The sequence below is a fragment of the Macaca mulatta genome, chromosome 10 (assembly GCF_049350105.2).
Source record: "Macaca mulatta isolate MMU2019108-1 chromosome 10, T2T-MMU8v2.0, whole genome shotgun sequence".
Lineage (NCBI taxonomy): Eukaryota > Metazoa > Chordata > Mammalia > Primates > Cercopithecidae > Macaca > Macaca mulatta.
This window is the reverse complement of record NC_133415.1, coordinates 28,021,232-28,046,894: the sequence shown is the minus strand read 5'-3', so window position 1 is coordinate 28,046,894 and position 25,663 is coordinate 28,021,232. Positions and strand designations below refer to the sequence as shown.

General features: G+C 50.6%; 1 protein-coding gene and 3 long non-coding RNA genes across 53 annotated transcripts in view; 1 reads left to right on the top strand and 3 right to left on the bottom strand.

Moving 5' to 3' along the window:
* The window catches only part of SLC2A11 (solute carrier family 2 member 11), a 29,949-nt gene extending 13,749 nt beyond the window's left edge, over positions 1–16,200 (bottom strand). For 14 of the 50 annotated variants that reach the window (XM_077950340.1, XM_077950353.1, XM_015149852.3 and 11 more), the window contains exons 1-4: positions 16,143–16,200; positions 15,612–15,789; positions 10,587–10,685; positions 4,255–4,415 (exon numbers count right to left, since the gene is read on the bottom strand). In XM_077950340.1, coding sequence (XP_077806466.1) covers positions 4,255–4,415; positions 10,587–10,685; positions 15,612–15,653 — 302 coding nt within the window. In that variant the 5' untranslated portion in view covers positions 15,654–15,789; positions 16,143–16,200. Of the gene's footprint in view, positions 1–4,254; positions 4,416–10,586; positions 10,686–14,422; positions 14,547–15,611 lie in introns of all 50 variants that reach the window. The other 36 variants (XR_013399453.1, XR_001447713.3, XM_077950338.1 and 33 more) reach the window with 14 other exon arrangements.
* On the bottom strand, positions 535–4,248 carry LOC144331881 (uncharacterized). Its single transcript, XR_013399461.1, has 2 exons — positions 2,124–4,248; positions 535–1,603 (listed from the first exon to the last, which is right to left on the bottom strand). It is a non-coding gene; the product is annotated as an uncharacterized LOC144331881 (long non-coding RNA).
* Positions 7,073–16,752, top strand: LOC144331878 (uncharacterized). Its single transcript, XR_013399458.1, has 4 exons — positions 7,073–7,491; positions 9,970–11,675; positions 12,672–12,760; positions 13,073–16,752. It is a non-coding gene; the product is annotated as an uncharacterized LOC144331878 (long non-coding RNA).
* Positions 11,462–13,657, bottom strand: LOC144331882 (uncharacterized). Its single transcript, XR_013399462.1, has 2 exons — positions 13,536–13,657; positions 11,462–11,834 (listed from the first exon to the last, which is right to left on the bottom strand). It is a non-coding gene; the product is annotated as an uncharacterized LOC144331882 (long non-coding RNA).
* Positions 16,753–25,663: the final 8,911 nt, after the last annotated feature.

Here is a 25,663-nt window from a genome sequence, read left to right as displayed (position 1 = left end):
TGCCACTCCAACGAAGTTCCTGAGGTCTAGAGGACTAAGAGGTGGCAGCGTATTTTCTCCAAAGTGCATGACAAATTGCTGCACCATAGTCCCCTTCCTCTAAGGAGGAGGGACAAGCCTCTGAGAGCTTCTTTCCATTTTGGAGGCAGCGGAATACCACATCAGGTGTCGTGACCTGGCACATTTATCAGGTGACTTGAAAACCTGGCAGTTTTGAGTGGTGCTAACCAAGAGAAGTATTTCTCTAGTGGGTCGAAGCCAAATTCACATCGCACTAGCAACTATACACAATCATGGCCCCAAGCCAAGCTCAAAGAGCTCTGCCACTCAACCCTTTAGCTTTAGGAGAGCCTGTGGTGCTCAAAGTGGCAGTTAAAATACTCTAAAAAGAGGTCACAATGCAAAACCAAAGATTTTTAAGTTGAACTACTCTCCTTCAGCAAATTACTAGCCTCTTTTATATATACATATTATATATATTTTTTGATATATATAAATATATATTTTTCATAGATATATAAATAAATATGTATATTTATTTATTTAGAGATGGGGTCTCACTATGTCACCCAGGCTTGAGTGCAGTGGTGCTATAACAGCTCACTGAAGCCTCGACCTCCCAGGCTCAAGTGATCCTCCCACCTCAGACTCCTGAGTAGCTGGGACCACAGGTGTACGTCACTATGCCTGGCTAATTTTTTCTTTTTTTCTTGTAGAGATGGGGTTCTGCTATGTTGCCCAGGCTGGTCTCAAACTCCTGGGCTCAAGAGGTCCTCTTCCCTTGGCCTCTCAAAGTGCTGGAATTATAGGCATGAGCCACCATGCCCAGCCTGCCATCCTCTTAAGGAGAAAGAGCTCCTGGCCTTGTCACTAGGCCCTAGTGAGGAATAAACACCAGGCTGCGGGATGCCACAGGGCCATGTACTTATCATAACTGGGTGCTGTCTGACACCCTCCTACTAAGCTTGAGTGTGCCCTGTACTACTCCGTCACTGAATAGAAGTGGTATAAACCAAACTTGCCCAATGTGGGCCCCAAAGTTTCCCATGAATAGGTCACTCACATCAGTTTGGACCTAAAAGGTATTGAAGGACTTAAACCTATCCAATAGATTTTTTAGCATGGACTTTTTTTCTTTTTTTGAGACGGAGTATCGCTCTGTCACCCAGGCTAGAGTGCAGTGGCGCAATCTGGGCTCACTGCAAGCTCTGCCTCCCAGGTTCAAGTGATTCTCCTGCCTCAGCTGTTCACGCCATTCTCCTGCCTCAGGCTCCCCAGTAGCTGGGACTACAGGCGCCCGCCACCACACCCGGCTAATTTTTTTGTATTTTTTTTAGTAGAGACAGGGTTTTACCGTGTTAGCCAGGATGGTCTCGATCTCCCAACCTCATGATCTGCCCGCCTCAGCCTCCCAAAGTGCTGGGATTACAGGCATGAGCCACCACGCCCAGCCTAGCATGGACTTCTTTTGCCTCTTTTTATTTTTCTTTTCTTTTCTTTTTTTTTTTTTGAGATGGAGTCTCACTCTTGTTGCCCAGGCTAGAGTGCAGTGGCACGATCTCGGCTCACTGCAACCTCTGCCTCCCGGGTTCAAGTGATTCTCCTGCCTCAGCCTCCTGAGTAGCTGGGATTACAGGCGTCCGCCAACACGCCCGGCTAATTTTTGTAGTTTTAGTAGAAATGGGGTTTCACCATGTTGGCCAGGCTGGTCTCGGACTCCTGACCTCAGGTGAACCCCCCCGCCTCAGTCTCCCAAAGTGCTGGGATTACAGGCGAGAGCTACCGCACCCGGCCTGTCCCTTTTTCAAAAGGTTTGGTTGGACAGACAGTCTTAGATGAAGCAGAATTTGAAGACTGGTTTCAAGGAGGTACAGGGAAACACTAAGTGGGTGTATCTTTTAAAATTAGCCCAGAATCTGAAAATATAGCTGGGCACCATGGCTCACGCCTGTAATCCCAGCACTTTGGGAGGTCGAGGTGGGTGAATCACCTGAGGTCAGGAGTTCGAGACCAGACTGACCAACATGGAAAATCCCGTCTCTACTAAAAATACAAAATTAGCCAGGCGTGGTGGCGGGCGCCTATAATTCCAGCTACTTGGGAGGCTGAGGCAGGAGAATCACTTGAACCCGGGAAGCGGAGGTTGCAGTGAGCCAAGATCACGCCATTGCACTCCAGCCTGGGCAAGAAGAGCAAAATTCTGTCTCAAAAAAATAAATAAATAACCCAGAACCTGAAGATATACATAAATATGTTTCTGCTTATCAGAATCCCCTTCCTGCTGCAAAGAGGCTCTTCATAATCATGCATAATCATGGACAATATGACCTTCTATCTGTAGATGGCATTCAACTGCCTTTGACCATCCTGGTGCTTACTCAGTTGGGTGATGAAGCAAATAGGGTAGAAAGCACAGAAAACGCACATGGGCTCAACAACAGGGGCTTCCTGGCACCGAGATGACTAACCCACCTGTTCCCCTACGCAACCAACCCTGAGCACCCAAAGATGGCAACACATTTCAGAGCTCCAGTCAGCTGCTGAATGGAAGAACTACATCCCCCTGTCCTGGGGAGGGGAACAGACATTTGACATAATCAGAATAGGCATATGTGCTAAATTTGAATTTTTAATTTCTTCCTTTCATGCTTATGCCAGCTGAACCAGGTATCATGAGATAGCCACACAATAGTTATTACCTCCATCTTCGTGGGAAGAGCCCCACTTTTGTTTGCGATTGTTCCCCTACTCCCCATGGTGCAGATATGAGCCCCAGTGGTCTAATCCAGTCTTGGTGATCCTGTGCTAGTGTTATGGTTTGATGGTTTGTGTCTCTTCCAAAATTCAGGTTGAAATTTAATTTCCAATACAACAGTATTTAGAGGTAGACCTTTGGGAGATTGATTAGGCCATGAGAACTCCACCTTCATTGATGGGACTAGTGCTTTATAAAAGGGCTGGAGGGAACTAGGCAGGCTCTTTTTGCCTTTTGCCCCTTTGTCTTCCCTGAGGACACAGCATTCGCCCTTTCTGCCATATGAGGACACAGGGACAAGGAACCACCTTAGAAGCAGAAAGAGTAGCCCTCACCATACACTGAATCTGCTGGTGCCTTGATCTTGGACTTCACAGCCTCCAGAACTGTGAGAAAGTAAATTTCTGTTCTTTATATATCACCCAGTCTCAGTTATTTTATTATGGCAACAAAAATAGACTAAGATCACTAGTAAGCCAGCTGTTTTGAAACAGGGGCTCACTGTGTCATCCAGGCTGGAGTACAGTGGCACAATCAAGACTCATTGCAGCGTCGATCTCCTGGGCTCAGATGATCTTCCTGCTGCAGCCTCCCGAGTAGCTAGGTCCACAGGCATGTGTCACCATAACTGGTTGATTTTTTTTTTCTTTTTTTTTTTTTTTGAGATGGAGTCTTACTCTGTCGCCCAGGCTGGAGTGCAGTGGCATGATCTTGGCTCACTGCAGCCTCTGCCTTGTGGGGTCAAGTGATTCTCCTGCCTCAGCCTCCTGAGTGGCTGGGACTACAGAAGTGTGCCACCACACCCTGCTAATTTTTGTATTTTTAGTAGAGATGAGTTTTCGCCATGTTGGTCAGGCTGGTCTGAAGCTCCTGACCTCAGGATCCACCCGCCTCGGCCTCTCAAAGTGCTGAGATTACGGACATGAGCCACTGCGCCCAGCCCATACCTGGCTAATTTTTTGTAGAGATGGGGTCTCACCATATTGCCCAGACTGGTCTCAAACTCCTGGACCCATGCAATCTTTCCTCCTTAGTGTAATTCCTCCCAAAGTGCTGGGATTACAGGGGTAAGCCACCCTGCTTCTAAGAACTTCCTTTCATGCTATGAGCTGCCCCAATGTCCTTTGAGCTATTACATTTTTGATTCTGTTAATCAGAGTCAGTTTGTGTTGTTTGCAATCCAAGAACTGCATTAGATATGCAGATGGAAAGTGAGGCCCAGGAAGAAAATACTTGTTTTAGGTCAGTTAGCACTTGTTGGTAGATATGAAATTAGAAACCAGGAGTCCTCCCTCTCTCGTAGCACAGGACTGTTTGCTCTACCAAATCCCGGAAGATGTGTCTTGCAAGGTGAAACTCCAGGCAGAGTAAGAGGCTGGATGAGGAGCTGATCTGGGCCTGGAGCTTGCCGGGCCTCTTCCTGCTTCCATGTCCCTCAGCCTGCAGGCTGCAGCACTCTTCATTAAAGGGCATTCAGGGGGTACGCAGGAAGCACTTACCTTCCCAGCGTGATGGCCAAGGGACCTGCAAGCAGTGCTCCAAAGAGGCCTCCTAGGGGATACAGAGACACGATGAGGGACCACATAAGTAGAATTAGGTGGTCAGGCAGTGGCTCTCCAGTACGCGCCTGCCACGTCTCATTGGTGAATTCCTGAATGTGCTGTGGACAGAAATGCCAGTCAGCCTTCTGGGGATGGGGGCGTGGGGGCACTAGACAAGACAAGCCTTCTCCCCAACAGGGTTCCATGCTTCTGCAGAACAGGCAATGAGAACAGGCACCGTGTCTTCTGAGCTCCCCGTGGAGCAGGAACTAACTCACCTGAGCACCTCCCCTGTGCAGGGCACCATGCTGGTTCTAATCCCTCAATATCCCTCAGAGCCTAGCATTGGACATGCCCCATTTTCCCCTCTTTGCAAAAACACTTTTTCTCCCTACTCACACAACACTTCTGACAGCTAATGTGTGGATTTTTTCCACATCAAGCAATTCTCTAACTCTCCGGACACGAGCTGGAGTACTACAATGGAATCCCATTCTGACACTATCCACTTGGAGTTAGCATCAGATCCCACAAGTCAAAGGGCTCCATTCCACAAGACTGTCCCCTCTTCAGATGCCAACTGCAAGACCAGGTTTCCTGCACTTCTGACCAACTGGCCATCAACTGGGGATTCCTAGGACCCTTTCCATGGGTTTGAAAATTTGCAACAATGGCTCACAAAACTCAGGAAGGCCCTTTACTTACATTTACTGGTTTGTTATGAAGGATACAACTCATGAACAGCCATATGGGAAAGATGCACTGGGCATGGTCCTGGGGGAGTAGGTTGCTAGAGGCTTCCATGTCCCCTGCAGGAGCACCACCTTCCCAGCACCTCAATGTGTTCACAAACCTGGAAGCTCATCAAATCTTGTTCAAGAGCTTTTATAGACCTTAATCTTCAGCTCCTCTCCCTTTTTCAGAGTTCTGTGAGTGGGGCTGAACATTCTGACCCTCTAATCTCTTGGTCTTTTTGGTGACCAGCTCCATCCTGAGGCAGTCTAATGGCCCTACCCTGTCACCTCATTAGCATACGCGCAGGTATGATGAAATGGGGCTCATTGCAAATAACAAAAGATGCTCCTATCACTCAAGAAATTCCATGGCCAGGCACGGTGGCTCACACCTGTAATCAGAGCACTTTGGGAGGCAGACACGGGTGGATCACCTGGGGTCAAGAGTTCAAGACCAGCCTGGCCAACATGGTGAACCCCATCTCTACTAAAAATACAAAAAAAAAAAATTAGCCAGGTGTGGTGGCAGGCACCTGCAATCCCAGCTACTTGCGAGGCTGAGGCAGAAGAATTGCTTGAATCCGGGAGGTGGAGGTTGCAGTGAGCCAAGATTGTGCCAATCTTGGCAAGTAATCCTCTTGCTTCAGCCTCCCGAGTAGCTGGGACTACAGGCGCCCGCCACCACACCCGGCTAATTTTTTTGTATTTTTTTAGTAGAGACGGGGTTTCACTACTTTTGGGAGGCAGCCTCCCAAAGCCCTGGGATTACAGACATGAGCAACCATGCTCAGGCTTGGTCACTGTCAAGACTGGGGATTAGGCTCTGGGAGAGGTGAAGTGACTTGCTCACAGCTTTAGCCATGGGTCAGGGTTGTACCAGGTAGTTTGGACTCCCCAGACTCCAAACCTCAGGTGAGTGAAGGGAAGTCACATGGTTAGGAAAGAAGTGGGGAAGACATGGACACCCTTCTCTTGGTTAGAGATGAAATGTCATTTGCAGGTCTCCCGACAGAACAGAACACAGAGAGGGCAGTGGGTTCAGGTGCTGGGCCAGCTCTCCCCTGCCCAGCTCAGGGCAATGACTGGCAGCCTAGTGACCACCAGCTGCCTCTCGGGGGAGGAACTGTCCACAGGAGCTGGGACCAGGGCCAGCTTCCCCTGACATTGGCTGGAACTCCTCAAGAGTGACCATTGACAAAGATTCTCCTCAGAGTTTTCTAAGCTCTTTTTTTTTTTTAAAGATAGGGTCTCCCTCCCAGCACTTTGAGAGGCCGAGACGGGAGGATCACAAGGTCAGGAGATCGAGACCATCCTGGCTAACATGGTGAAACCCCATCTCTACTAAAAAATACAAAAAAAACTAGCCGGACGAGGTGGCGGGCACCTGTAGTCCCAGCTACTCAGGAGGCTGAGGCAGGAGAATGGCGTAAACCCGGGAGGCGGAGCTTGCAGTGAGCTGAGATCCGGCCACTGCACTCCAGCCTGGGCGACAGAGCGAGACTCCGTCTCAAAAAAAAATAAAAATAAATAAAGATAGGGTCTCCCTCTGTTGTCCAGGCTGGAGTGCAGTGGCATGATCGTAGCTCACTGCAGCCTCGAACTCCTGGGCTCAAGCCATCCTCCCACCTCAGCCTCACAAGTACCTGCAAATACAGGCTCATACCACTGCGCCCTGTTGAATATTTTTTTACTTCTTTGTAGATACTGGATCTTGCGTGTTGCTTAGGCTGATCTCAAACTCCGCTCAAGCAATCCTCCCACCTCAGCCTCTCAAAGTGTTCAGATTAGAAGGGTGAGCCACTGCGCCTGCTATTCTGAGCTCTTTTTCAACTAGGTCTCAACTTTTGGACTTCCGTGTTCATCTCTGCCTTGTTCAGTTTTAGCAAGTGTCCTGCTAAGTTGATTTAGCTAGAATCCTCATCCTCCACATCTGATCACTTTCAAAATCTAATTGGCCTCCTTATCCTCTGCCATCCTCCATGATGTCTGGTTACCCTGGCCTGCCCTCAACAAGAATCCTGTTGGGTCAATTTAACCAGAATCCCCCACAAACGCCTGATGATCCTCTCAGTCATTGTGCACCCACTGACCCTGCTCTACTCCTCGGCTATCAGTTCTCGCTTGCCCATGCTGTATTTGAAGTTGAATCCAATCTTTCTGCCTCAGGGCAGGACCCCATTGCCATGGTCCCTCCAACTAGTGCTTGCCACCTCTTGAATAAAGTCTTCATTACTGTGCTTTGACAAGTGTCATTGAATAGTTTTTGTTTTTGTTTTTGTGATGGAGTTTTATTCTTGTTGCCCAGGCTGGAGTGCAATGGCGCGATCTCGGCTCACCGCAACCTCCGCTTCCCGGGTTCGAACAATTCTCCTGCCTCAGCCTCCCAAGTAGCTGGGATTACAGGCACGTGCCACCATGCCTGGCTAATTTTGTATTTTTAGTAGAGATGCAGTTTTTCCATGTTGGTCAGGCTGGTCTGGAACTCCCAACTTCAGATGATCCACCTGCCTCAGACTCCCAAAGTGTTGGGTTTACAGGCGTGAGCCACTGTGCCCAGCCTTTTTTTTTTTTTTGAGAGGGAGTCTCCCTCTGTCACCCAGGCTGGAGCACGGTGGCGAGATCTCAGGTCACTGCAACCTCCGCTTCCTGGGTTCAAGCGATTCTCCTGCCTCAGCCTCTGGAGGAGCTGAGGTCACAGACACGCACCACCATGCCCAGATAATATTTCTACTTTTAGTAGAGACAGGGTTTAATCATGTTGGCCAGGCTGGTCTCGAACTCCTGACCTCAAATGATCCGCCTGCCTCAGCCTCTCAAAGTGCTGGGATTATAGGCATGAGCCACCATGTCCAGCCTGAATAACTTTTTCTTTAACAATTAGAACTTAACACTATTCAGCAGGGTAGGGGAAGCCTCTGAGCCTAGGAAAGTCTCCTTTGTGAGGGCTGGTGATGGCCGTGGGAGGTAAGGTCTGAGTGACCTGCCCAGCCCGGGATGGACCCCTCTCTAGTCTGAGTGTGCACTGAAGTGGGTGCTCAAATGCTTGATGAATGAATGAATAAATAAACCAATGCCTCACGCCTGTAATCCCAGTACTTTGGGAGTCCAAGGCAGGCAGATTACCTGAGGTCAGGAGTTTGAGACCAGCCTGGCTAACATGAGGAAAGTCCACTTCTACTACAAATACAGAAAAATTAGCCAGGCATGGTGACAGGCGCCTGTAATCCCAGCTACTCAGGAGGCTGAGACAGGAGAATCACTTGATCCTGGGAGGCAGAGGTTGCAGTGACCTGAGATCTCGCCACCGTGCTCCAGCCTGGGTGACAGAGGGAGCCAAGATCACGCCATTGCACTCCAGCTTGGTCAACAAGAGCAAAACTCCATCTCAATAAATAAACAAACAAACAAACAAACAAACAAACAAACCAACCAATGTAGCCAGCTCAGACCCCCCTTTCTAAATTCTCATCCTTGCTTTAAGAGGCTGGGCTGTTATCATTCTTTCTATCCCCATCTCTATCTTCTGCTAACAAATATTACTTTGGAGGAAGTTCTCTCCATAGTCAAGTACAGCTCTTGGTTCCCCCATAAAGGTGATCATCTGGCCCAGATCTGGCCAATCCGAGCATCCCAGCCTCCTGACCACATTACTGGTCTGGGAGTGGACACGTAAACCAAACCAGCCCCTCGGGCTCTTCCCTGCCTTTCTACATGAGCTAATCTGGAAGACTTTTGTTGGTGGGGGGAGTTCTCAGCTGGCAGGAAGTGAATCTGGTGACAGCAGCTCCCCAGCTGGGTATGAAAACAAGGCCAAGGCAGGCACGGTGGCTCATGCCTGTAATCCTAGAACTTCAAGAGGCCAAGGTGGGCGGACCACTTGAGCTCAGGAGTTCGAGACCAGCCTGGGCAACATGATGAGACCCTGTCTCTACTAAAAAATACAAATAAAATAGCTGGGCTTTGTGGTACACACCTGTGGTCCCAATTACTTGGGAGGCTGAGGTGTGAGGATCGCTTGAGCACCTGAGCTTGGGGCAGAGCGGAGGTTGCAGTGAGCCGAGATTGCGTGACTGTACTCCAGCCTGGGTGACAGAGCAAGACTCTGTCTAAATAAAAAAAAAAAAAAAAAAAAAACCGAGAGAGGAAAATCAGGGGCAGGACAGCAGCCACAGTTCTGTCCTGGGGCCTGGTTCCTACAGCTTTCCCCCAGTGCTGTGTGAAGCCCCATATCCCATCACTCCCAGTTATGTGACTAGGTACTTGCCCTTCTTACTTAAGCAAGTTAGAGGTAGGCTTCTATCACTGGGGCTGAAAGACCCATCCTTTCCACAGACACTCACAGAACATCGGCTCGGGCCAGGCTACGACCAAGTGCTGGAGATTCAAAGATGACTCAGATGCTGAGAGCGAATCAGCAGGAGAAAGGAGATGGACACAAAACAGCCCTCACACAGCCTGAGTGAGGACAGCCTGCACCACGGGCTGGAGAGGGAAGAAGGTTTCAAGAAGGTGGTGGTATCTGGGGTGGGCTTCTACAGGTGGAACAGAGAGGGCCCCTCCATGGAAGGAGGCTTAGAGGAAGGGCTGTGTCATAGGCATTTGAGGAACTATACTTAACTTGCTTTGGTATCAGGGTTGGGGGAGCGAAGGTGTGAGACAGTGAAACCGAGGGGTTCATTTGGTCAGATCTGCCTGCCCTGCTTGCTTTTGGTCAGTTGGTTTTTTAAAATTTCTTCTTCCTTTTTCCATGAAGCTGAGGCCCTGGTAGCTCCAGGCCTCACCACTGAACATGGAAACTTAACCTCCACTGGCTACTTTATAAATAACCTTCATGAGACCAGGAGCAGTGGCTCATGCCTGTTATCCCAGTACTTTGGGAGGCTGAGGCAGGCAGATTACCTGAGGTTGGGAGTTCGAGACCAGCCTGACTAACATGGAGAAATCCCATGTCTACTAAAACTACAAAATTAGCTGGACGTGGTGGCACATGCCTGTAATCCCAGCTACTCAGGAGGCTGAGGCAGGAGAATCGCTTGAACCCGAGAGGCAGAGGTTGCAGTGAGCTGAGATCATGCCACTACAAACCAATCTGGGCAACAAGAGCAAAACTCCGTCTCAAAAAAAAAAAAAAAAAAATTCTGAGCAGGAGAGTGACTTGAAGAGATCAAGATGGGGAGAGGCTGAAGGCAAGGAGGCCAGTGAGGAGGCTGGGCCAGAACTGGGAATGTGGTGGAGACATGGGGAGAAGTGGCTGGATTCTAGAGATAGTTAGGAAGGACTTGGTGTCCAAGAGACGAAAAGAAGTCAACGCTGACTCCCCCATCACTAGGTGGAAGATGGAGTCATCCGCTGAGATTAGGGACTCAGGAGGACATGCAGGTTTGGGGGAAGATGTATGCTCAGTTTGAACCTGCAGGAACCTGTGGGCCAACCCAATGGAGACAAACTTGTGGCAGAAAGCGCCACCAAGTGGATGCCTGGCTGAAGCCCCTCAGTGGGCAGCTGTTAGCCAGTACCCACTCAGAAAGGGGCAGTCGACACAGAGAGGATACGTACCGAGGTCGGGGCATTGATGATAGACAGGTTATAGCCAAACTGAAAAGTCCCACCAATGCCAGCAGCACAGATGGTCAGGAGCAGGATCCTGCCCTGAATCTGAGGAGAGAGGGGAGAACACAGAGTAACCAACAACAGCCACCACCCCTCTCCCTGGACCAGAGCTGCCAATCACAGCATTGCAATTTATTTGAATCAAGCAGTGATGTCTCCACTTTGCAGATGAGGAAAGTGAGGCTCAGAGAGGAGTTACCTGGGTCACATGGCTGGCAGGTAGCAGAGGAATCCAGGCCTCCTGCTCTGAGTCCAGGACCCCACTTTACCCTCACGCCACCCATAGCCCCAAAGTTTCCCTGAGCTGGAGAGCAGTTCCCATCCCTCCTTGTTGGGCTGCCCCTGAGCATGTCTGCTGTGTTTGGGAAAGACAGTCGCCTGAGTTGGGGCCCCAGCAGAGTAAAGCTCTGCCTCCAGCAGGACAGGAGCCCCTGACTTGCCCCAGGAAAACGTTCTCCAACAGAGTGGCCAGGCTCCGGGAATCTGGGCTGAGCCTCCTTCTCTTACCTCCCACCAGCATGTTCTGCAACTAGGCTAAGAAAAGAGGCCACATGGACCTGCAGGTGCAAGGACTTGGGGACATAGGAGAAGCAGAGAGGCAGCATAGATGGCCAAGGTGCCTGGTCCCTATCCCAGCTCTCCCCTTACTTCCTCATCCTAAGTCACTTCCTTACCTGGACCTGGAGATAATGAAGCCTACTTCTAGGCTGGGCACACATGAGTCATGCACACTTGGTACACAAAAGGACAGTGAAACACTCTTAGAGATGGAGGGAGAATTCCCAAAAGCATCGCCAATGCCTCATCATTTGTAGTTGGGATTTTCTCTTTTTTTTTTTTTTTTTTTGAGGAGTCTTGGCCAGGCACAGTGGCTCACACCTCTAATTCCAGCACTTTGGGAGGCCGAGGCGGGTGGATCGCGAGGTCAGAAGTTTAAGACCAGCTTGGCCAAGATAGTGAAACCCCATCTCTACTAAAACTACAGAAATTGGCCAGGTGCGGTGGCTCACGCCTGTAATCCCCACAATTTGGGAGGCCGAGGTGGGCGGATCACCAGGTCAGGAGATCGAGACCACCCTGGCTAACACGGTGAAACCCCGTCTCTACTAAAAATACAAAAAATTAGCCGGGCCTGGTGGCGGGTACCTGTAGTCCCAGCTACTTGGGAGACTGAGACAGGAGAATGGCGTGACCCTGGGAGGCAAACAGTGAGCCGAGATTGTGCCACTGCACTCCAGCCTGGGCGACATAGCAAGACTCCGTCTCAAAAAAATAAATAAAAATAAAAAAATAAAAAAAATTAGCCGGGCTTGTTGGCAGATACCTGTAATCCCATCTACTCAGGAGGCTGAGGCAGAGAACTGCTTGAACCAGGGAGGTGGAGGTTGCAGCAAGCCAAGATCACACCACTGCACTCCAGCATGGGCGCAGAGTGAGACTCCGTCTCAAAAAAAAAAAAAGAAAAAAAGAGAGACGGAGTCTTGCTCTGCCGCCCAGGCGCAATCTCGGCTCACTGCAATCTCGGCCTCCCAGTTCAAGTGATTCTCCCGCCTCAGCCTCCCGAGTAGCTGGGATTGCAGGCATGCACCATCATGCCCAGCTAATTTTTGTATTTTTAGTAGAGACTCCTGACCTCAAGTGATCTGCCCACCTCGGCCTCCAAAGTGCTGAGATTACAGACATGAGGCACTGCACCTGACCTATAGTTGAGGTCTTCTGAGGGATTCACAAAATTGTTTATCTTTCTCCTTTTGTGATTTTTTGTTTTGTTTTTTTGAGATAGGGTCTCATTTTACCACCCAGGTTGGAGTGCAGTGTCGCGATCTTGGCTCACTGCAGCCTCAACCTCCTGGGCTCAAGCGATCCGTCCACCTCAGCCCCCCAAGTAGCTGGGACTACAGACATACACCATCACGCTGGGCTAATTTTTTGGTATTTTTTTGTAGAGACGGGGTTTCACCTTGTTGCCCAGGCTGGTTTCAAACTCCTGAGCTCAAGTGGTCCACTCGCCTTGGCCTCCCAAAGTGTTAGGATTACAGGCGTGAGCCACCATACCTGGTCTACTCTTTTGTGATTTTTAATTACAAAATGACACGTTTGTTAAGATTTTTGAAAATTCAGTATAGGCCGGGCGCGGTGGCTCAAGCCTGTAATCCCAGCACTTTGGGAGGCCGAGGCGGGCGGATCACGAGGTCAGGAGATCGAGACCACAGTGAAACCCCGTCTCTACTAAAAATACAAAAAATTAGCCGGGCGCGGTGGCGGGCGCCTGTAGTCCCAGCTACTCAGGAGGCTGAGGCAGGAGAATGGCGGGAACCCGGGAGGCGGAGCTTGCAGTGAGCCGAGATCGCGCCACTGCACTCCAGCCTGGGCAACAGCGTGAGACTCCGTCTCAAAAAAAAAAAAAAAAAAAAAAAAAAAAGAAAATTCAGTATATACTGAAAGTTCTCCACTCCTCCAAAGGCACAACAATGAACTCCTTCCCTCAGGTATTTTTTTAGATATTTGCAAAGTAGTTGACTTTACAAAAATTGAATCGTTGATATCTTCCCCCAAAAATTACTGCCTTTCTTGTTCTGGCAAATTGTTCTGTAAAATTAAAGGTATTATTTTTGAAAACTTTGACACAATTTTCACGACAGAAGGATGTTTGGCTAAGGTTTTCTGAAGTTTCGAGAACCTATGGACTATTTATTCATTCATTAGTCAAATACTGGGTGTTGGCCAGATGCGATGGCCCACGCCTGTAATCCCAGCAGTTTGGGAGGCCGAGGTGGGCAGATCACTTGAGGTCAGGAGTTCAAGACCAGCCTGGCCAACATGGTAAAACCCCGTCTCTACTAAAAATACAAAAATTAGCCAGGCGTGGTGGCAGGCACCTGTAATCCCAGCTACTCGGAAGGCTGAGGCAGGAGAATTGCTTGAATCTGGGAGGCGGAGGTTGCAGTGAGCCCAGATTGCGCCACTGCACTCCTGCCTGGGCAATAGAGTGAGACTGTATCACAAAAAAAAAAAAACCTGAGTGTTTATCTCAGCCAGGAAGTGTGCTGGGGGGGCAAGATATAGCTGGGAAAGAGCCAGTTGTGCTTTCACCATTCAGTGAGATACTGCACTGGAAGGTGGGGGAGCACAGGAAGTGACTCTGGAGGGCAGAATCCTGCTGAAGGCTTTGCCATAGGTCTGGAGACAGGTTGGTGACAGGGGCCCTAGCTGCCCATAGTTCCCATAAGGCCTAAGTAACTTTCTCTTAGGCTGGAAGCCTTAGGAAGAAGCCAGGTGAGAAACCTGGAGTCTGGTCCCAATGGGGCCACATTACAGCTCCACGGGGGCTTCATGGAAGTGAGAGTTCCCTTAAGACAGCAGATCTGAAGGAAGCAGCGAACACAGTGCTTGATAGCAGCTGAACTCATGTAGCAGATGTTGACAGGTCTCCAAGACTACAGGAAATTGTTTAATTCAATGAGATCATGCATGGAGATTGCCTATACCGTGCCTGGTCATGGTAAGCATTCAGACATTAGCTATGATACGGACCATTAATTAGGCAAACAAAGATTTACTGCCTCCCTATTATGGTCAATAATCCTACTGTTCTGGGTGTTGGGATACAGCAGTGAACGACAGACAAAATCAATGAGCTATCAGAGCAGGGAAAGACAAGCAATCGCAAAATGAATGAGCAAAATATATAGTACATCAGCTGGTGCTACAGAGACTTAAAGCAGGGAAGGGGCGTAGGAAGTGTTAGGCCCAGGTGGTGCTATTTTATTTTTATTTCTTACAGACAAGGTCTCCCTAGGTCGCCCACGCTGGAGTGCAGTGGTGAGATCCTATTAGATCTCTGCAGCTTCAAACTCCTGGGCTCCAGCGATCCTCCCACCTCAGCTGGTGCTATTTTAAATAGGGCTGTCAAGGAATACAAGTGCAAATGAAGACAAAGGAGGTGAGGAAATGTGCCATGCAAATACATAAAGAAATCAGTCCAGATTGGGGAGGAACCCATAGAAGCGGTGGGCAGTGCAGGCGCTCTCCTCTGGCTGCGCCCTTTCCCTCTGTGAGGCAGGACGCCAGGTCAGAGCTGAGGGCATCATGAGGAGGAAAGAGGCCAGGGTGGGAAACAGTCACGGGAAGGAGTGAGCGGTCAGGACTGCCGTGCTCGGAGGGCTCACTGCCTCTGAGGTCAGGGCTGATCGGCAGAGGATTTAGCATCTCTGGGGGCTGGGATGCCAGGGTCCAGCAACCTTGCTCTGGCCCACAGGCCGACCCTGGACGTAAACACCTGCCTATGGACATCTGAGCCTAGCACCTAACGCCACTGTACATACAAGCACGATGTTTTTTTAACATTTGACGACTTAGTTAAGCCTCCAAGGTGGCTACACATGCGCAGTTCACTTAGGTCCTCAATCCCTCATCTGAAATGCCTGGTCTGGGCAGGTATGAGAATTCAGACCATTCCAGATCGCAGGAGGGCATGGAGCATTCGGAAGAGGGGCCTGAGCGGAGGTCTTGCTGTCCCAGGGAGACCCCAGCTGCCATTACCAAGCGGTTAACCGAGCGCATGCGCGCGGAGTGAAGGTCAGCGCGCGGTACCCAGCTGTGAAAAAGGGGCTAGCGCACGCGCAGTAAGCGTTTGAGAGGCGCCAACCAGTCGAGACGAAGCGGTGGCGCAAGCGCAGTGGGTATTCAGAGCGGCCGCACAAGCAGAAGGTTCGCACAACGCTAACCAGTGGCCGGGAATGGGGCCTGAGACTCAAGCGCAGGCGCAGTGGAGGGCAGAGCCGTTAGACTGTCGCGGAGGGCGCCTGAGGCGCAAGCGCGGACCCGCAGCGTGTTAGAGTTGCTGCCGGTGCTGGGGAGCTCGCCGCCGCGTGGGGGGAAAGGCGTCGCCGCCGCGGTGGGGGGAGGGGGTTGCCGCCGCGGGGTTTGTCGCCACCGTGCGGTGGGGGGTCGCCACCGCTGGGGGCTTACCTGCGTCCGAGGTCGTAAGGACGGCTCCAGTTCATCCTCCATCCTCCATCCGCCTCTGCCGCAGCACTGCGGCTGAAAAGCTGCTCACTCCTCACTAAGCTAAACCCCAAGCTCATCTCTGCAGGCCGGAAGGGAGCTCTGGTCCAAGGTCATCTCGGCCCAGCCCCTGCATTCGCCCCTACAGGTGCCAGCAAACGACTCTGGTCACTGCGCTCCCTCCCCCGAAATTCCGGCCCTGGCCCCTCGTCCCCCTTCCTTGCTGCAGTCTCTGGACTAAATGTCTGAGGGTCTCTGTCTCTCGCTGGTGGGACCTCAGCCGCAATCCTGCGCGACCCCCTGCGCCGGTCGCCCCTGTCGGCCGCCAGAACCTAGGAGGCCCCTGCCCCTGGGCGCTCTCGGGAGGGCCAAGCCCTTGATTGTGCACAGATGCACCCCCCCGCCACCTACACCCCGCCAGACACTTTGGTTCAGGTATCCTTGACCTTTCCCCAGAGGAGGGGGAAATTAGGAAGGACCGAAAGACAGACCCACCAGTCTGCTGAGCGCTCTCATCTGTGCGTCCTGGGCAGAGCGAGAGACTCGGCGGAATGCGGGTAGGAGAACCGGTCTGAACCGGTCTCGGGTTGCCGCCAGGGATCCTTTGCGAGAGAGGCAGGTCCCACCTATGGTGGGGGCACTTGGAGTTGAGGAACCACGGAGTCCACTGGACCGGATTAATCTCTTATCCTTGAGGGCTTCTCAGGCCCTGCATGGAATCCAGGAGCTGGACAAAGACCAACTGAAACCAGATTTGCCAAAGATGCTATTTGTGGTCACAGAAACATAGAGCTGAACATGACCTTAGGTAGTCATCTGAGCAAAGACTGTGATGGGCATTGTAGTAGCTCTATTGCTCAGACTTGGTTTTTGTTTGACTTTTGCTGCTCTGAACTTTAATTCCTAAAAACACTGCATTTTTAAGGAAAAGCACAAATAACATATCAGCAGTTATCATAAATAGGTATTTTATTGCATGATTTTCCTGCATCTATTAAGATGATCATATGGGTATTCTTTAAATCTGTTAATGAGATCAGTTACATCAATAAACTTTCTAATGGTAAACCATTCTTGAATTCTTGGGGTAGAGGCAACTTGGTCATAATACTGTTGTAATATACATCGTTAGTTTCAACTGCTGATACTTTATTTAGATAGGTTAATTTTTTTCAAAACAACCATTGCCTTTTCCCCCTTAAAAAATAAGTGGGAAGTGGCCGGGTGCGGTGGCTCACGCCTGTAATCCCAGCACTTTGGGAGGCTAAGGCGGGCGGATCACGAGGTCAGGAGATCGAGACCATCCTGGCTAATATGGTGAAACCCCATCTCTATTAAAAATACAAAAAATTAGCCAGGCGTGGCGGCAAGCGCCTGTAGTCCCAGCTACGAGGCGGAGGCAGCAGAATGGCGTGAACCCAGAAGGCGGAGCTTGCAGTGAGCCGAGATGGCGCCACTGCACTCCAGCCTGGGCGATAGAGCAAGACCCCATCTCAAAAAAAAAAAAAAAAAAAGCGGAAAGTGACGGGCTAATAAATGGCTCTAGGACAATTGATTATATGGGGAAAAATGAAAACTGGACCTCTGTCTCACTTCATATACAAAAGTCATTCCAGGTGCACACAAACCTAATGCAAAAACCTAACTTTAAACATTTTAGGCTGGATGCAGTAGCTCCCACCCGTAATCCCAGCACTTTGGGAGGCTGAGGTAGGTGGATCACTTTGAGCCCCTGAGTTCAAGATGAGCCTGGGCAACACGGGCAGACCCTCATCTCTATTAAAAAAAAAAAAAAAAGTAAAGGCCTGGCGAGGCGGCTCACGCCTGTAATCCCAACACTTTGGGAGGCTGAGGCGGGCGGATCACGAGGTCAGGAGTTGGAGACCAGCCTGGCCAACACAGTAAAACCCCATCTCTACTAAAAATACAAAAAATTAGGTGGGCATGGTGGTGGGCGCCTGTAATCCTAGCTACTTGGGAGACTGAGGCAGGAGAACCATTTGAACCCCAGAGGCGGAGGTTGCAGTGAGCCAAGATCGCACCACTGCACTGCAGCTCAGCCACAGTGCGAGATTCCATCTCAAAAAAAAAAAAAATAATAATAGCTGGGTGTGATAGCGCACACCTGTGGTCACAGCTACTTCAGAGGCTGAGGTAGTAGGATTGCAGTGAGGGAGGTTGAGGTTGCAGTGACCCATTATTGTGCCACTGCCCTCAAGTCTGAGTGATAGAGCAAGATTCTATTAAAAAAAAAAAAAAATTAGGAGGCTGGGCCTGGTGGCTCATACCTGTAATCCCAGCACTTTGGGAGGCCAAGGTGGGTGGATCATCTGAGGTCAGGAGTTCCAGACCAGCCTGGTCAACATGACGAAACCCCATCTCTACTAAAAATACAAAAATTAGCTGGGTGTGGTGGCACACGCCTGTAGTCCCAGCTACTCAGGAGGCTGAGGCAGGAGAGTCACTTGAACCCAGGAGACAGAGGTTGCAGTGAGCCAAGATCATGGCACTGCACTCCAGCCTGGACGACAGAGTGAAACTCCATCTCAAAAAAAAAAAAAAAAAAGAAAATATATAATACTTTTATAACCTCAGGATAAACAAGGATAAACCATGCAGATTTCTTATGAGGATTTAACTTCATTAAAATTAAAAATCTGTGTGTCAAAAAATACCATTAATGGACCGGGCACAGTGGTTTATGCCTGTAATCCAAGTACTTTGGGAGGCTGCAGTAATTGGTGATCACACCACTGCACTCCAACCGGGGCAACAGAGCAAGACCCTGTCTCAAATGAACAAAAGACGCCATGAAAAGGTGAAACCTGGCCAGGTGCGGTGGCTCCAGCCTGTAGTCCTAGCACTTTGGGAGGCCAAAGTGGGAGGACCACTTGAGTTCAAGAGTTCAAGACCAGCCCTGGCAATGTGGTGAGACCACATCTCAATTTAAAAAATATATATATTTTAAAATATATAAATATTTTAAATTATATATATTTTAAAATATATAAATATATATTTAAAAAATATATTTTTAAAATATATATTTTTTTAAATATATATTTATATATTTATATATTTTAAAATATATATTTATATATATTTATATATTTTAAAACATATAAATATATAAATAAAATATATATATATTTTTTTAAAAGGTGAAACCTAAAGCCACCAAGTAGAAGGTATCTACAACATATGACCAACAAAGTATTAGTATTCAGAATGTATATAGAATACCCACATACCAATAAGGAAAAGAAAATGGGCAAACAGGCGTGGCGCAGTGGCTCATGCCTATAATCCCAGCACTTTGGGAGGCCAAGGTGGGGCGGATCGCTTGAGCTCAGGAGTTCGAGACCAGCCTGGGCAACATGGTAAAACCCTGTCTCTACCAAAAATACAAAAAATTAAACCCCATCTTTACCAAAAAATACAAAAAATTAAACCCCATCTCTACCAAAAAATGCAAAAAATTAAACCCCATCTCTACCAAAAAATACAAAAAATTAAGCCCCATCTCTACCAAAAAAATACAAAAAATTAGCTTGGCATGGTGGCTTAGCCTGTAGTCCCAACTACTCGGGAGGCTGAGGCATGAGGATCACTTGAGCCCAGGAGGCGGAGGTTGCAGTGAGCCGAGATTGTGCCACTGGGCTACAGAGTGAGACTCTGTCTCAAAAAAAAAAAAAAAAAAAAAAAAAAAAAAAGATGTGAACAGGGAATTTACAGAAGAGAAACTGAAGTGACCAAAAAACTAATTAAAAGATAGCTGCATTAGTAATCAGGAGATGCAAATTAAATCCACATCAGCATACTGGTTCCCACTCAACAGAGTAACAGCTTAATTCTGGCAATACCAAGTGGTGCTGGCGATCAGCTGGAACACGCATGTACTATTGATGAAAATGTCAGTTGGAACCAGGTGTGGTGGCTCATGCCTGTAATCCCAGCACTTTAGGAGGCCAAAATAGGAGGATCATTTGAGGCTGAAGTTTCAGACCAGCCTGCGCAATGTGGTGAGACCCTATCTCTATAATTTATTTTTAAAAATTATCTGGGCACAGTGGCACACCACACAGCTGTGGTCCCAGTTACTTAGGAGGCTGAGGTGGGAAAAATGGCTTGAGTCCAGGAGGTCAAGGCTGCAGTGAGCCATGTTCACACCACTGCACTCCAGCCTGAGTGACAGAATAAGACACTATCTCAAAAAAAAACAAAGAAAAGAGAGAGAGAGAGAGAGGGAGGGAGGGAGAGAGGGAGGGAAAATGTAAATCAGTGCAATTTGGGCAGATCAAGGAAGTTGATTCACCTACGTCTCCCACCCAGCAATTCCACTCCTAGGTTTACCTTGGAGAAACTCTTAATCCCACGTTCAAGAACTGTTCACAAATGCAGCATCGTTTGTACTATAGGAAAACTGGAAACAGCCCAAATGTCAATCCTCCGAAAAAAGGGGAAATAAGCTGTGGAATATGATAGAATACCACTCATCAGTGAAAATCAGTGGACTAGACTAGACGAACGATATCAACATGTATGAATCACAACGCTGCATGAACAAAGTTGCAGAAAGACACATACGCGCCAGGCACAGTGGCCCACGCCTGTAATCCCAGCACTTTGGGAGACCAAGGCGAGCGGATCACGAGGTCAGGAGATCGAGACCATCCTGGCTAACACGGTGAAACCCTGTCTCTACTAAAAATACAAAAAAAAAGCCGGGCGTCGTGGTGGGAGCCTGTAGTCCCAGCTACTCAGGAGGCTGAGGCAGAAGAACGGTGTGAACCTGGGAGACAGAGTTTTCAGCGGGCAGAGGTGGCACCACTACACTCCAACCTGGGCGACAGAGCGAGACTCCGTCTCAAAAAAAAAAAAAAAGAAAGAAAGACGCATACACTATTATGCCTATATATTGTTTGGAAATATACAAAACTGTACCTGATGTGTGTGGGAATACATGTCTACATAGTAAAAGCCTGGGGGCGAGCCTGGGGATAAGTTCCAAATTTAGAACTGGGTTTAACCTTGAATCCAAGACCCTGCCAGACTGGACCCTGATCTGGCCACCATTAACGATATCTGGCTGTCCCTTGATTCTCCCTGAAATGCCTCTTGGATGCCCTAAAGCCACCCCCATCTCGTCGGAGGCAGGTCCCCATGTGCGGGCTCCCCAGCCATTATTATCCTTTGGCCAGGAAGCTCTGGGTTTCACCTCAGCAAATTGACTGGGAGTTTAACCTTGAGCATGTGAAAGTCATAGCTGTATTTGTAGCAGCCTGGTGCTCACATCCGCCCTGTGCAGTGCTAGGTGCAACTACCTGCATGTGGATGTCAACCTCATTTACAGGGGGAGTCCCTGAGGCTCTGCGAGGCCAAGCCTGTGCCCACACCAGCCCTACAGCCCGGCTGGCAGAGCTGGTCTTCCTCACATTGCCAGGGTCAGCCCGCTGACCCTCAGGCTGGGGCTCCCCGCTGGCCTCACCCCAACAGCGGGGGCCAAACCTCATGAGTGGAAGGCACTGGGGAAGGGGTCAAAAGAACACCCCCTGACTCTTCCAGCCCTTGGCTTTCTGCATTGATTCTCATCGAGTCTGTTTCCCAGGTGAGAAGGTGGAGATGGAGGTGAACTGCCCACAACCACCAGCTGCTCACACACCTTCCTACATGCTAGGGCCTCTTACTCCAAGGATGGGAAAACTGAGGCCTAGAGCCAGCAGAGATCTGCCCTGGCACAAGCAGGATACAGGGAGGAGTGCAGCTCAAACTAAAAACAATCAACGCAGGCCAGGCACGGTGGCTCATGCCTGTTATCGCAGCACTGCGGGAGGCTGAGGCAGGCGGATCACCAGAGGTCAGGAGTTCGAAACCAGCCTAGCCAATATGGTGAAACCTCATCTCTACTAAAAACACAAAGACTAGCCGGGTGTGTGGTGGGTGCCTGTAATCTCAGCTACGCCGGAGGCTGAGGCAGGAGAATCACTTGAGCAGGGGATGCAGAAATTGCAGTGAGCCAAGATGGTGCCACTGAACTCCAGCGTGGGCAACAGAGCGAAACTCCCTCTCAAAAATAAATAAATAAATATTAAGAAATAAATAAACAAAAACAATCAATCCAGCGCAGCCCGCTGGTGATACTGACTCCCACTCGGTCCGCACCCCACCCTGGAGCCCACCGGCTCTTCTAGCGGGGTGCCTCCGTGTCCCCGAAGTGTCTTATAAAATGCCCATTACCCGGGCCTAGGGAGGCGGGGCCCGGCTTGGGGGCCTCCCAGGGATTCCACCTCCTGATGGAGACTTTCCCAGCCGTGGGGGAATGAATGGGCTCACCGCGCCCGGGTCCCGCTGGCGTTCAGCTTCTTCCCCGCAGGCTTTTCGGGATTTCCCCGATGCCGCCTAGACCGGCTCCGGCCGCGAGGGGGCGACAGAGCCCGGGCTCTGAGGAACCCGGCACCAGCGATCGCCGAAGACTCGCGAAGGTTCAGTGCTGGCGGTGAAACGGAGGCCTGCACCCAAGCGCCGCTGGGTAGGGGGCACTTCATCTGGGGAGCCTCCTCTTTCTGCCTTGCCCTGCCTGCCCCTCAGCCCTTGGGCGCTCAAGTCCTGGCCGTTGTACCTGGTTGCAGCCTCCGGTCCTGCGCCACCCGCCCCGGTGCGATTTCACTTCCCCTGTCCTCACATCTAGCCGCGCGGGACCAGGTGGGCCAGGACCCCGGGGAGCTGAGAAACCCGATGCCAGTTCCCGCCGGCGTCGGACCGCCTGCGTGGCTCTCGTCTCTGCTCCTTGCGGGGTGGGACAGGTGCCTCCTACCTGAACCCAAGATTCAGGCAGCAGCTGGCCCGGTCCATCCCTGGGGGTGAGTGAGGGGGGCGGGGCATGGCTGACAGCGGGGACCTAGCGTTCCTGAGCACCTCACTACTAGTGGGCTGAGCAGCTCTAGGCCAGCCTGTTGGCCTCTCTGAGCCTCGGTTTCCTCATCTGTCAGTGGGCTTGAGAGCGCTGTAGCACGGAGGACTGCAACGCAGTTCAAGGCTACCCAGAGGCCATTCCTTCCTGCAGCCTTTCCTATTCCCCCCACGTGGGTGGGCATCTCTGTCCCACACCAGGAGCCTCCTGCGGGGCAGGGGGCAGAGGTCAGGGGTCCTGATGATCACTGAAGCCTCTGACTCCGGGATTCAAGCGATTCTCCTGCCTCAGCCTCCCAAGTATCTGGGATTAACAGGCGTGAGCCACAATGCCCAGCTAATTTTTGTATTTTTAGTAGAGATGAGGTTTCACCATGTTGGCCAGGCTAGTCTCGAACTCCTGACCTCAGGTGATCTGCTTGCCTTGGCCTCCCAAAGCACTGCGATTACATGCGAGAGCCGCCACCCCCAGCCAACACAGGGCCTTTTTTGATCCCCTAGTTGTCCCAGACAGACCCTAACCTCAGACGAGTGTGCTGGAGGGCTGCAGCCTAGCTGGACAACCCCAGTCAATGTTGGGGTTGACTGGGGTGCAGGGGTGCAGAGAGGCAGGTCCTGCAAACTACCCAAAGCCCTGCTTCATCCTCCTCCTCAGAGCTGGCATCTACTCCGGTTCTGGGTCTCATTTCCAGCGTTAATAGTTCAAAGACAAAGAAAGAAAGAAAACAAACCCTAACCCCACAACCAGCTGAGGCGGCCCCTCCTGGTCACCCTTTGATGTTTGAGGACCGAACAATGGGGCTGATTGCGGATGAGAGATTTGAAGCCATCTTAATTAGAAGGAAAGAATGTCCTCGTGGTCGGCTGTTCTAAAAATACAGCTGTGCCCACATCTGGAGGGAAAGGGTGGGGGCCTGGGAGGTGGGGACGGTGGTTAGGCCAGAGTCTGAAGCACTGACGCCTGCATTCCTTGGGGCGAAAGGAGGGGGCCTCTAAGCAGGGCCCCTTGGAAGGGGGTGGGGAGACACCAAAGCAGCCAGTCTGCTGTGGCTAGACCACCTTCCGCAGGTTTGGGATGTGCAGGCAGTGGAACAGGTGTGCCTTCCTGCGTCTGCCCTCACCACTTCAAGAAAGCCCTCCCCATGCCGTGTGGCAGCCTCGGTTTTCTCTTCTCTCCAAAGGGGCAACCAAATTTGTCATTTGTTTGCATTTCAAATACTCACTTTGCAACCTAATCTTGTATTTGTTTTGCATTATTCTTTTTTTCTTTCCTTTCCTTTTTTTTTTTTTCTTTTTTTGAGACGGAGTTTCATTCTTGTTGCCCAGGCTGCAGTGCAATGGTGCGATCTCGGTTCACTGCAACCTCCGCTTCCTGGGTTCAAGCAATTCTCCTGCCTCAGCCTCCCGAGTAGCTGGGATTACAGGCATGTACCACCACACCTGACTAATTTTTGTGTTTTTAGTAGAGACAGGGTTTCGCCATGTTGGTCAGGCTGCTCTTGAACTCCTGACCTCAGGTGATCTGCCCACCTTGGCCTCCCAAAGTGCTGGGATTACAGGTGTGAGCATTCATTTTCTTAAAGAGGCCCTCCTAATCTTATGAAGGTAAAGGGCATTGGAGGGCTGGGTGAGTGTTTGGAGGAGGACGTGGAGGCAGAGGCTCTGGTAGTGTCACTGTGAGAGGATGGGTCACCTGGGTTCTCATCTCAGCCCACTGTTAGGAGCCTCCCATCCCAGCGGTTGGACAATCACCTGGCATGGGGGGGCATGCCTCTGGTGGGAGCAGGGCCTGGATGCTTGTTGGGGCTATCAGTGGATGCAAGCCAGGTGGGAGGTGTGGTGAACCTAGGCCTTGCTTTTTTTTTTTTTCTTTTTGAAATGGAGTTTTGCTCTTTTTACCCAGGCTGGAGTGCAGTGGCACAATCTCAGCTCACCGCAACCTCTGCCTCCCGTGTTCAAGCGCTTCTCCTGCCTCAGCCTCCCAAGTAGCTGGGATTACAGGCATGTGCCACCACGCCCAGCTAATTTTGTATTTTCAGTAGAGACGGGTTTTCTCCATGTTGGTCAGGCTGGTCTTGAACTCCCTACCTCAGGTGATCTGTCAGCCTCAACCTCCCAAAGTGCTGGGATTACAGGTGGGAGCCACCGCGCCCAGCTGAACCCAGGCCTTTCTGAACCTCTCCTTCCACCAGACCATGGCTCTGAGTCACTAGTCCTGGGCAGGGCCTTCCAGAGTGGTGGCCCCAGTCCCTAAAGATTAGTTTCCTTTTGTAGAGATGGAGTGTCACGCTGTTGCCCAGGCTGGCCTGGAACTCCAGGGCTAAAGCAATCCTCCTGCCTCTGCTGGGACTACAGCCACACGCCACTCCGCCCAGCTTTTTCGAAGTCCAAGACAGAGCTGTCTCAGGTTCTATCTCTGTAAACTCACATCCCTGACCCTGCCAGATGGCTGACTCTGCCAAACAGATAATCTTCTTCTCCCCAAACACCGCCCACAGCGCTGAGCCTGAAAATAGCTGAGGTGGGGGCGAGGGAGGCCCCCACCAGATGCTCTGGAGCTCTGGGGTGCTTGGCCGGAGGTGGCTTTGACATTCTGGCAGCGGCCACAGCAGGAAGTGGGAATTCCTGGCAATTGCTCTAGGTCATGACAGTCAGGACACAGGCTCGGGCAGGTCCGGCAGCTGGGGGCTGAATGGGGACGGTTTCATCAGCCATGAAGGGTCAGAGACAGTAAAACGAGGCCCAGACAGCAGGGAAGCAGCTCATGAGTGGAGATACTCCCTGGGAGCCCAGAGGCTGCAAGAAGGTCTCACCTCCAAACCAGAGCTGGAAAAGGGTCTGAGACTGCACAGCGTTAGCTGGTTGGTGACACCCCCACGCCCCTGTGCCCCAGCAATGGGGTCAGGGATAACTCACTTCCTCCGCATGGATCCCTTCCATCACCCGTCATGGTGGCAAGGCCAGGACTGCTGATTTTGTGCCTCTTTAGTTGTGTGTCCTCAGGCAGGTTACTTAACCTCTCTGAGCCTATTTTCTCATCTGGAATAGTAACCTACTTCATCAGGTGGTGATGAGGCCTCAGTGAGCTTAGTAAAAGCCATGGTGTA